Genomic DNA, 13,057 nt, shown 5'->3' with positions numbered 1-13,057 from the left:
TGTTAGCAAACCTCTTTTTAGAGTTTCGGCTGCTATTAGCCCTGGTCGCTCTTTACTTTCAGTTCGTTACCACAAACTGTTGGATTTACCTTTACCATAAAGAAATGTGTTGTAAAATTCATATTTTTTTTATACTTTTTGGTCAACAGTAGCTACTAATTTCAGGCAAATACGTCTTTTTTGCTTTTTAGAAGGGGGATGAGATCAACTAATGCAAAACATACTACGTTTTATAATTTCAATACGAACATCCAGAATTTAGAAAAAATTAGATATGATTTGGAAGAAGAGACCGAGGCCCTTCACCTGGGTAAATCCCTGACTGATTTGAAGGTACAATAACCCCCCCCCCCCCTATTTGCAAAGTAAAGTCGAACTAAGTAATTTGTTAAAGGGCTTCTTCCTCTTTCTTTTTAATTATTTCAAAGCAATAGTTTTTAATTATCTTTCAAGGAAACTTGAGTCATTTCCGTTTTTTATGGAACTGTTTACCTGCATATCACAACCGGAAAAAAAAAAGTCTAGCCTACTCAGACAATAAGCAAATAAGGGCGAAGACCCAATTTAACAGATAATAGATCTTCAGTCAATAAAGGCAGAGACATGTAGGCTTTTCATTATTATTTGAAGCAGTAAAAGTGCAGATACGTCAGACATAAAGGATTTTTACAACTGATAAGTACCAATTTCATGGGGCAACAAATTACTTTAGCTTGTCAACTAACGGACGTCAATACGTAAATCTTGAACGTCATAGGACCCGTCAAGCTTACAATCGTCTTAATATCAGCAAAAATGGGTTCATATCCAATTGGCCATTCAAAATCAAAACACATTTCATAAAAACAAGTTTCAAACAATTGCTGTTTTTGAAACATATATATATATATATATATATATATATATATATATATATATATATATATATATATATATATATATATATATATATATATAACATTTTATAGAAGGGGCATCCCCGAAGATCACCTTGCTTACATACCTGGCTGTAAAGTTTCTGAAAAAGTAGAAAAATATGGGGTCTTTGGGAACGAGTCTCCCAAGTCTTGTATAATTTGCCTGTTTATGCATTTTATTTATTTTTCCCTCTCTGCCAAAATCTATATGTAATTACATCTCGTTCACTTTGACCAAGCTAGAATGATAGCAACTACCCCAAAACATTTGGATTTGAAGATCGGAAAGATTGTCGAAATAAGAAAAACACCCTCGGTCCTAACAGACTAAGTCGATTCATCCGGAAACAGACTCTGGCTTGCCTTCTAAGGGACATCATTATGTAAATTATTGACGTCATCCATAACAAAAAAAAATCATCCGAAAAAAAATGTTTTTCTATAAATATTTCAGGTTTCATAGGCAGCGCAGAAACTTCGAAAAGGGCTCATTTTATTGGAAATTGAAAGGGCTAGTGCCCTTGTTAATACTCGAAAGCGATAAGAGGGCAATTAGCCCCCTCACACCCACCATTTCCCCAAACACATCCAATCAAAATTTTGAGATGGCCATTTTATTCAGCGTAGTTGAAAGGTCCGGAAATTATACCTTTGAGGATGAAGATCCCCCACAGCCCTCAGGGCAAGATTGTATGAGAAAGCTTTGTCGAAACTTCGAAAGGGATCATTCAATTGTAAATTGAGACGGAAACTGCCCTTTTTAATAGTCGAAAGTGTCGGAGGGTAAAAGCCCCCCCCTACGACCATCATTTCCCCAAACACTTTTGATCAAAATAGCGATTTTGTTCGACGTAGATGAAAGGTCCAGAAGTTATGTCTTTGAGGATGACAACCCCCCCCCCTTCCAGAGTCCTCAGGGCAAGGGTTGTAAGTTACGCCCTTGGGGCATATAAGGTTTTTATAGAAAGCGCTGTTGTAGAAACTTCGAAAAGGGCTCATTCGATTGGAAATTGAGAGGACTTTTCCCTTTTTGTAAGTCGAAAGTGATCGGAGGGAGAATTCCCCTCTTCCCCCCCATGCCCATAATTTCTCCAAACATTCGAAAAAAACTCTAATTGAGAAAAAAATAAGAAAAATAATAGTTTTTTCTAATGAGAAAAAAAAATCTAAATGATTTCACTTTTATAACTCTAATAAATCAAATATAATGAACATTTTAAGGAACAAATATAAGCATATGTATATTAAACTGACATTGCACATTCATTTGTATTTTTTTTCAGTTATGTGCAAATTATGTTCCGACCTTGTGAAGGCATAGGGGTTTTTGACCCCTACTCATGTTAATATCTGTTCGTTTTGAGCTTGACTCGGTTATTTATTGTAGTTTCTGATCGTTTTTGGTTTCATTTATTTATCGATGCTGATTTGTGGTAGTTTTACGCTTGGTAGATTATTCGATTTTATTTTTACTCATTTTCGTTTTGATGAAGTTTTGATAACGACTTACGCGCGCGGGGGGGCTTGGGGGTTGGCTCGAAGCGCCCCCACCAACTAGGTGTTGGGGTGGCGCGAAGCGCCACCCTAACAGCTAGTATATATATATATATATATATATATATATATATATATATATATATATATATATATATATATATATATATGTCGTATTCAGTTGAGGGACTAGGGTTTTGATCCATCCCCTTGAGATGATTGTCCGACTCGTAAGAAACGTAACAAAAATGTGTAAAAATACGAACAAGGGTATTCTATTTTGTTATTGGTTCAAAGACTCTTCCCTCCACCCAAAAACGACCATTAAAAAAAAATGCAACAATTCGTGGTTTCATGTTCCAGGCTTAGAAATCTTTGAAATATTGAGTCTCCTTAAGAATTGGACATAAACTTATGAAACCGAAACTAAAGAGTCGACATAAAGCTTTTAACTGATTTAGAACTAGTTTCAATCGGCAACAAATAATTTTTGCCTGTCAATTAATGGATGTCAATATGTAAATTGTGAATATCACGAAACCCATCAAGTTGCTGATTACAATATTACAAGTATATATGCGATTCAAGGGACTCCCAACAATCTTGTCTAGGTGAGCACAAACTTTGTCACTCCAACCTCAACTCGTGTGCTTCCGGCGAAACGCGCAGGAAAAGCGGCGGTTCTTGCCTCTCTTCCACCCGGGACAAACTCTCGAACATCCTGTCTCCGACAGAATTTTTAGGCTGAATCTGAACAAAATTTTTACTTATTAATTTTTTTTTAGTTTATTATTTAAATTTTTTAACTTTTATTAATCATTTTAATTAAATTATTTTAATTATTGTTTTAATTTATTGACGAATCAATAATTTATTAATTGTTTCCATTTATTAACTGCACCCTCTACTTCATTTTAATTCAAATAAAATTTCCAAAATTACAAGATAATGATAACGGTTAGATTATTTATTTGAAATTTTACGCCCCCTAAAATTTTGCGCGCCCGGGGCAGGTGGCCCTTTCCCCTCCTTAAAACTGTCTCTGCGTAGGAAGGAACTCATGTCGAGAAGAGGTACTAGTAGTGCACTCGGGGGAAGAGAAAAGTGTAAAATAAAATGTACATTTAAAAAAAATCCCATTATTTGGAAGAATAGTGTAAAATCAAACGCAAATTGAAATAAATCCCATTATTTATTTGAAATTTTGCGCCCCCTAAAATTTCCGTTTTTTCCATTTATTAACTGCACCCTCTGCTTCATTTTAATACAAATAAAGTTTCCAAAAATTACAAGGTGATGATAACGGTTAGATTATTTATTTGAAATTTTGCGCCCCCTAAAATTTCTACGCCCGGGGCAGGTGGCCTTTCTCCCCTAAAACTGCTCTGCGTAGGAAGGAACTTATGTCAAGAAGAGGTACCGGTACTGCACTCAGGGGGAAGAGAAAAGTGTAAAATAAAACGCACATTAAAAAACAAATCCCATTATTTAGAAGAATAGTGTAAAATAAAACGCAAATTAAAAAAAAACTATTATTTCGAAGGGCGCAATCATATTATGATACAATATAAAATGCAGGCAACTCCATTTACCAAGACCTTTGTTATTTGCATTTGTCTTTATTTCTTCTCTTGTCTTTTATTTGTCTTTTTATTTATTTATTTATTCTATTATTTATGTCTTTATTTCTGTATTTCTTGTCTTTTATTTCTCTATTTCTTTGTCTTTATTTTTTCATTCCACTTCTCAAATCTTTACTTTTTTCGTGTACAGTACTGGCACTTCAAGATATGAACTAGATAACAAGATTGGAGTAATCTTTCTCATTTTCTAATACATAAAAAAGAAAGTTCAAATACGAACTTAGTTTTAGGGCATGACATTAAGTTAGGTTTTAATTTCAAATTGGCTGCATAATTATGTTCCAAGAGCTTTTTTTTCATTGAGTACAAAAAGCAATTATTAACACAAGACTAGACTTTAGACGTTAGACAAGATGCTGCCATGTTTGTCTAGTTTTAAACTTGTTGCCAACCAAATTTCTTGCACGCTTCCCTTTAAATGGGCAATACAACCACAACTAAAAACTTGAAAAATAAATGCATGTTCCTTAATAGTATAATCATCGCTGCCATTATTTTTGTTACTATTAGAATATTTTATTACCGTAACAACATAAATACCCACAAAGACAATCATTTTTGTCAGTAAAAATATCCATATGTAAGCAAGAAAGGTCTGTTCTGTTCATCATTAAGTTCCGCTAATTTTTCAAAATGTGTAATAATATTAAAAAAAAAAACAAGTTTAAAGGATATGTTTGATTGTGAAATGTTCACTAACCAAATTGGGCAGCTATATAATAATTTACGCTAATGATAAGACCCAAATAAGAGGAACAGAATTAAGATCATCCACCCAAATCTCAAGATATTTGATTTTTTTTTTTTTTGTAATTTCATTTCAACCTAATTATGGGCTATTTTCGAGTGTATACCCCCCCCCGTCTCCGAATTTTTCAGAGTTTCTCCCAATTTCCACGAAAGAAAAACGGGATGGAAATGCACGTCCCCTGGGGGAGGCCCACTTTCAGAAATCACATGCACCAGGTGTTGCGTCCCAAACATGGCGGGAGCGTGCCAAGCATGGTGGAACTAAGAGGCTCACATGGCGTTCTGAGATGTACGCTAGGTTGTAGAAAGCGGATGCCTCACCAAAATTTCCAGAAAAAGATAGCTAACAAAAATCAACGATTTTGTGTCAAGGTTCGTGTATGAGCGTTAATTTTAACAGAGATTTCGGAGAAGTCAATTTTTCAGGGAAGATTTTGGGGAACCCCGGAAGATTTGGGCATAACGATACCCCTGCGCCGCTGACAATGTTGTGCAAATGTTTTTGTTCACTGGTTTTGCCACCAACAGACACCAAAAATCTTGTATCTAAATTTGTCCAGTTATTCAAGAGAGCTGAAAAACTAAATTAACATCAAACGCTATTGTTTGCGTTTTATTTCGACTACGTACACCCCTTCAATTCAATTTCTGCATCTGTTTTTGTCGTTCATGGACATAAAAAACCTTGTATTTGCATTTTTCGAGATGTCCAGGAGGATTCAAAAATTAAACCCTGAACACTGAATGCCATTTAATGCGCATGCTTGTTATCTGATCTTGATTGTCTCCCTGATGGAGAACGAAAAAATTGCATATACATTTTTTAAAGTGTTTCATGAAAGTAAAAAAGAGTAATTTTTAAAACTCACGGCTTGCACCGGGATCAACGCATGGTCCGTTTAAGTGTCTTTGGATTAGTCACTTTTTTAATATTTTTATGTCTGGTTATTCCAAACTTAGCGCCAATCTTTTTAAGGGAATACGGCAAAAAGACGGTCCTGGTTTATATCAAACTTTGCACGAATCTTTCGAAACAAATACGGCAAAAAGGTAGTTCGCGCTTTTTGTTGATTCCTCAGCCTTTATTCAAAATTTTCGTTATTTCATATAAGACAAAAAGAAGAAACTGTAGAACGAAAGTGCTGCAATCTGGTCATTCAATGTAGCATGTGCTGCAGTGCGGCACATAACGAAATAGTGCTAAAATAGCATTTTCGTGCTACGAGTGGCAACGCTGAAGGTGGCATGCACACTGTTGATGGAAACATGTCACTTGGAGTGAAAAGACGCGTCGTGACAGAGGCGAACCAGGTGCGGCACATATTTTGCTTATATGATCCAGTGTGGGGAGTATATTTAAGTGCGATTTAGCAGAAATTTAGCCAAAATGGCTTCTAAAAAATAACTTAATGTTTTAATATTAATAGTTTAAGGACAAAAACAAAGTTTTGTCCTTCCTTAATAGGCCTATTAATCACTATTTTGGCACTTGTCTGTAAAACGGAACGCACCCAAGAACTGAAGTCGGGTTAATCCCAATGAAATATATCAAAACATTTTAAAACGAAATTATGGAAACTACGACAAAAAGTTGCGGAAGCAGGCCGTGAAGAACACATTATATTAAATACCTAACCCTAATCAGCGCTAAATATTTAATTAAAATATACCTACATCGTAGTTTCCTCATTCAAAATAAGCAAATCATAACCGATTCCAAAGAAGCAAACCGGTTTTTGTCAAATCTTACACAGGCTAGGAAACACCCTTGTTGTGGAACTGAATTTAGAAGCAAAGGGTGACGGTATTTTGATACTAAAATCTTTAAATGTAAAAAGTTGAATTGGTCAGAATGGCGTCATGTAGATTCGATTGTATCGGATTACGGATTGTCAAATAATGACCAACTCAAGATTGATCCACGACAGCAGATGCCTCATGACTAGTCCATCAAGACTGATGGTGGAAAAAATCCTCAGCCAATAATGTAGATGTCAATATCATATTTCAAGATTGTGAATAAATCCCCAACGATGTAAAAAAGAGATAAGACCAGTTTATGTTTCAGCAGAGATTTGATTCAAGACGTGTTACTTACACATAAGATACACTACCTGGAGGGGAATCCCCCAACAGCAGAACCATATTCCTCTATAAGGCTAAAAACCTGTCTTACCCAAGGCTGTGGAGTAGGAGTTGAAGTTTTAGCAATTTTTTGCTGAGTGGAGTCGGAGTTGTGGAAATAAATCAAGGCTGGAATCAAGTCAAATACACTTAAATACTACTAAAAAAGTGTCAATAATAAAAAAAAAATATTGTAAGCTAATTGTAGTAAATCTGATGTTTTAAAACTAAAAAAATACTTTTAAGGAGAAACTTATAAATTGAATTCCTGCAGTAAATTAGCAGGAATGTTGGAGTCACAGTTTTTACTTCTTTGAAGAAAATGTTAGGAGCTGGAGTCGGAGCAATTACGTTTAAAGTTTCAGGAGTTAGAGTCGGCAGTAAAGTGGACCAACTCCACAGCCCTGATCTTAGCCCTTTATGTCTAGGTCGAAGTAATTCCGAAACAAAACAACTAATATTGGTGAAGGGATGGGTGGAATAGCCTGAATTATATTTAAAAAGAAATCTCCCTTATTTATGGGAGGAGGTAAAGGGAGAGTACCTATAGCCGACAAATGGTCAAAGAGCATGTCGATCGTAAAAGGGAAACAAGAAAACGGAAATGTTTGCGACAAATATTTAGCGACCAAGAAATTTTTGCTATAAATATTTTGCTTTACTCTCTTCTCAGATCCTACAGCTCGAAAGCTCATTTCGAGGATAATGGTTTAAACAAATAAGCAGGACCGGACAGCTTCTCTGGTAGGCTAATTTTGCTGTCAGAAAAAGTGCTGACGTGTTAATCAGAATAGAACTGAAATTTCTGCTGCTAAGCAGCAGTCAGCGCCGTCCGTTGAAGAGGAAGGAGGAGGATTTCCGTTCTATATTTTTTCGCTACCTACATTTTTATGAAAATATCTTTTTTGGGTATTTTTATTAAAATACCTTTTATGTGTTGAAAAATTTACCCCAACTCAGTAAATTTTCATGAATTGACACCACTGGCGAAAGCGAGTAGTATAGAATCCCCGCATGGACCATTCGAAAGAACGAAACAATTTTGTTAATTCGCAGAAAAGCTCTAATATTTTCGTTTACGACAGAATAGGATAACCTTGCTCTCATTTCGGAAAGTATCTCGATCCCTCCAATTAATCTTATGAGAGGGCTAAGATTACAGCAGCAATAACACGTAAATATAACTCAAGTTCTTTCTTTTCTTTCCTTTTACTCTTTTTGCAAGGTATAAACCAAGACTAGGTATAACCCCGTTTTTTACGTAAAGGTAATAACTAACTACGTTCACTTTAAAAAAGAGGGTGGATATGGTCTCTTAAAACAGATATAACATCACAACGCCCTCCTGATTATAAGCATAGACAGAAACAATATCGAGAACCAATATTGTATCCAGCCTATAGATCAGAACCAATTGATATCAAGCAGTAGTCAAGTCAAGATAATTAGAAGCATTACAAGAGACACGTACTGAGAAACATTCTAGAGTACAGATAGAAACAATAATCGAGCAAATAACAAAGACATTTTCAAGACTATTTCAGGGCTTTTTTAGTTTATTAAGCCTACTAGATTAAAATTACATTTAGTTAGCCTATTTCCAAATTCAAAATGCATTCTAGAATCGAATATCCAACCTAAATGGGCTAAGAGTAGGTCGAGTTAGTCCAACCCAACCAGGACAAGTTTGGTTAAAAATTCGTTTTTGCATCATCACTGGACCAAAATACGTGACAAAACGGAAGTGAAAATTTGCATATGCAATAGTAAGCCAAGAAATTAGAAAATTAAAAAAGTTATAATACCTGATTGGAGCATCTAATCTGAGCGTGAGTGAAAGACCCCGGGGGTAGTTCTTCTCCATCAGGCATTAAAACCGAATGAGGAAGATTACTGACAGTGTCATTCTGAGCAGCTTTCATAACAGTTGCCTTCTCTCTGAGCAGATTGGAGTGGTACGAAGCCGTCTCTAAGGGATCACTCACATGAAGGGGATGAGACTGGGTTAAATGACAAACAGGAGACTGAAGGCAAAGCATCTGAAAGCAAAGCTCAACTATTAAAGTGGAAGAGATAGTAAAAGTGAAACCTGATTCCTTAAAATGGTTCAGAGTACACAATCATGCACGTCTAAAAAATTAGGAAAACCCAGACGCTCAACTTTTAGTGAAAAAGAGCTTGTACAGTCTTGCCATTATTGGGTTGGAACCAAGTTTGTAAATAAGGAACATATGCACAAAATCAGCAGAAAATTAGCGAAAACATATGTCATCTCCGAGCTCTATAAACTGTTACTTTCCTGATTGCTGTAGCAAAGACAGTAAATTGACAATAAACCCGATAAAAAATAACAACAAAAAGAACAGTGATTGAATGATTAAATAACTTTAAAATACAACCCTAATGTCTTATTACCAAATAGGAATTGAAAAGAAATGTATACACCGTTGAATAACAAAAACATAAGCTATGCATTAATATGTTTATTATTAAAATTATTTAGGATTAAACATGAATCACTAATTGAATAACACACAAGAACCCCTTAATTAACTATTGTTGATTGATTTTAATTCTTTTGACTTAACGTATATTCAAGAATATACGGTTAATCATTTCTAAGATTTTATTTTTGTCACAACCGTAATGCTTTCTAAGGATTTTCTTCAATACAATTTTGTAATCAGGGACTAAATTTCGTCGTTTTAGAATTCACGTTGACAAAAAAGAAAAGAAGACAGTAAATTTTACATTGCAAATATTTTCAGTTTTTATATCAAACATGCATAGTTCCAAAACCTGAAACCAAATATGTTTCGCTACAAGATAAGAAGAGAAACCTTCAGTGACACCATCTATTTTGGGAAATCCTATATTTGATCAAAAAGGTAAAGAAACGGGCAAATTATATCAACGGTCTTTGAAACTGGAAAACATTACAAATCACAATTGTTTACATAGGGAGAGGGGCTCCAATGAACCCTCCTGCATACTTGATTTCTATCTTCATTATTACTGTTGAGGGTCCTACTACGCCGGTTGAGAGCTTGCTATATTTCTCTTCTTCAAATAGCCTTTTTGTTTAATTCAGCTTATCACAAACCTGGTGGGGAGCCCCTATCCATCACAAAACAAAATTGCTTTTATTTTAAGATCAAACATTTAGACGTGACAATAATAATTAAAATAAATCGCTACCAAAATTCCGTTCCTAATGAGCCATAAAACATTTATTGGAAGGTTTGCGACTTTTTTTTGAGAAAATTAACATAGTCGTTGGATACCAGGGCAGTGCAAAAACCGAACTGGCATACAGCTAATTAGTCGCAGCTAACAAAACATGAAGTATAATTTACTATCTGACCAAGTATGACTTGGCGATACGGCCAATCCTTCTGTCAAGCCCTCTTACGAAACTAGTATGTCGAAACACACGAGGAGTAACCTACTTTCAAAAATCATGTACATCCGGTGGCTCATGCAACATATAGCAGATATATTCCGCGCGTGGCATCAAATGGTGCGACGGGGGGTGGTTTGCCAAGCGTTGCAGGAAATGTGACATATGTAGTTGAAGAAGGGGGGTCTGAGATACTGTAGAAACCCTGTGGAAACCATTCAGTGAAAAAGTGGACATGAAACTATTTGGCATTAAACCACAGAAGTTTGTTATTATCTTTGGAAATTCAAACCTACAGATAACTCTTTGATTACAAAGTAACTTTTTGATTACCACTATTAAATTGGAAACTGACTCAATAGTCTCAAGGAAGAAGACAACATGGTAATTGGCTTGCAAAATACATTTAGTCGAAGTCACATTTATTTGAGCTACGGAAACGAACAATAAAATTTTTGTTTCATTACCATAAGTAAGGACACCACTCAAAAAAGGAAACTGTATTTTTAGTCAGTTTTTTTGTCATTTTTTTTTTTTTAATTCATTAAGGCCCAAAGGGAATTATACTTCAGATGGTTTCAGACAAGCTTTTTTGTATGTTTAAGTGTCATGCAAATGAGACATAGTCAAAACACGCTATTTCCGAAACTTTTCTTCCGGAAGCAAGTGACATTGGATATTAAACCAGCAGTAGTGAGGACTCCAATGAAGACTTCTAATAAAAACCAAGAGAGGTAGTGGTGGACTATGCCTATTAACACGTGCAAATAAGAGTCAAACCAGGTATATACGTAGGGATAGGTCTCGAAACCTCCCTAGAAATATTAATTTGTTCGTATTTCTGGACACTTCACCCCTTCAAGTTATCAAACAATGTTCTTTTTTATTGTAGCCCCTCTCCCCATAAAAAGATCTGGCATATGCTTCTGAAATGAACACCAACTAAAAATATTCGAACTTAATGACAAGGCAAGTCCTTCACAATCACAATTCAGGGTTGCCAAAACTTCTTGAACCAAAGTGACATAGTGAGCAGACCCTGGATACTTTTTCGGTGTCCCCCATGAAAACTGGTGGCATGACTTCATCAAAGTAAATGAGCATGCCATAAAACCCAGAAAAATCGCAAAATAATAAGATAATACCCAAAACCCTACATATACCCAGAATACCCCAAAAAATACATGCATACTTTTTCACTTAATTAAGGGGCGTCTGATGTGGTGGCAAAACAAAATGCAAGAAGTTTGTCTTTTTTCAAAAAGGGGCCTTTTTAGACCCTTAAACATCCCGATGTCGCACATGGTGCCAAAAAATGACTCTAGGTAAGACTTTAGGTTTAGTTTATCCCTTTGGTAATTCATAGGCAGAAATGACTTTAGGTAAGACTTTAGGTTTAGTTTATCCCTTTGGTAACTCATAGGCAGAAATGACTTTAGGTAAGACTTTAGGTTTACTTTATCCCTTTGGTAACTCATAGGCAGAAATGACTTTAGGTTTAGTTTATCCCTTTGGTAACTCATAGGCAGAAATGACTTTAGGTAAGACTTTAGGTTTAGTTTATCCCTTTGGTAACTCATAGGCAGAAATGACTTTAGGTTTAGTTTATCCCTTTGGTAACTCATAGGCAGAAATGACTTTAGGTAAGACTTTAGGTTTAGTTTATCCCTTTGGTAACTCAGCCACTGCTAAAGTTGAAGTTGGCCTAACTAATTACTACAAGAAAACAATCTTCACGTACACACTGGCTTGCAAAAAATAGAAAGACATTGATTCTCAGCTGCCGAAAGGAACACCAGCACTTTTCTTTTTATTTATAAACCAAATCTAGAAGGATTAAATTGCAGCAGTGGCAGGCGAGACGAACTAATTTTCAGTCGAAAGAACAAGGACATTGTTGATTCTTCAGACACATCAGGGAGCATGCCAAGAGAAATTTGCACAAAGAAAGTGCCTTGATCTATGTACGAACTTTGAGGAGCAGTTAGTCGGCAAGTGGCTGACACCTTGAGGACTAAATGAATGCTGACGAGGTATTAGATCTTGTAATATTTTGTTAGACTCTGGAAAATAGCCGAATAAAAAAATATGTCAACAGAAGACAGTTTGAACCAAGGGTTTATTCACAAGCTCGCTTAGTACAGGGTTAGAGGTATGGCCAAATAAAGAAGGGAATTCTTCCCCAACAATCTTCAGTAGAATTTTGTAAAGATAAAACATATAGAATGTGGAAATTGATGTTTAAATACGCGCTTTAAAAAAGAGAATCCCAATTGAACAAAACCATCATATCGTTCCTGGTAGCTGACACCTGTAGTTACGTTTTTGAATAAATGGTAAAATAACGTTAATGGTTAAATGGTAAAATGATAAAATACGTTAAATGGTAAAATAAATAGCTTCATACAACTTATTATATGGAATACGTCAGTTTGCTGCAGAGATAGGCCCAAACGACAAAGCCAATAATACCAATAGCAAGCATAGCATAGATTATACCTAACTTACCAAATACCACCTTCTTACATACATGTGCTACAGAGAATCTCTGATGTTTTTTTTTGTACGATTTTGAATAGCGAAAAAGTATGAATTATTAGTTAGAATATTTGAGTGACCATTGTCTTGAATTTTGGCCAACAGGCTACCCATGACCACAGGTGACACAGACACATGACACAGAGATAAACTTAGGTAAATACGCATACATTTGTCGTCAGGATCACAAT

The 13,057-nt window shown here is 35.4% G+C and overlaps 1 protein-coding gene across 1 annotated transcript in view; it reads right to left on the bottom strand.

The window, feature by feature from the left end:
• The window catches only part of LOC136032743 (uncharacterized), a 165,307-nt gene that overhangs the window by 55,189 nt on the left and 97,061 nt on the right, over nucleotides 1-13,057 (bottom strand). Inside the window, exon 3 of the mRNA XM_065713077.1 lies at nucleotides 8,734-8,967. Coding sequence (XP_065569149.1) covers nucleotides 8,734-8,967 — 234 coding nt within the window. The remainder of the gene's footprint in view (nucleotides 1-8,733; nucleotides 8,968-13,057) is intronic.

This window comes from Artemia franciscana, chromosome 11 (genome assembly GCF_032884065.1).
Source record: "Artemia franciscana chromosome 11, ASM3288406v1, whole genome shotgun sequence".
NCBI lineage: Eukaryota > Metazoa > Arthropoda > Branchiopoda > Anostraca > Artemiidae > Artemia > Artemia franciscana.
The sequence above is the reverse complement of the archived record's forward strand: the minus strand, read 5'-3'. Positions and strand labels throughout refer to the sequence as shown.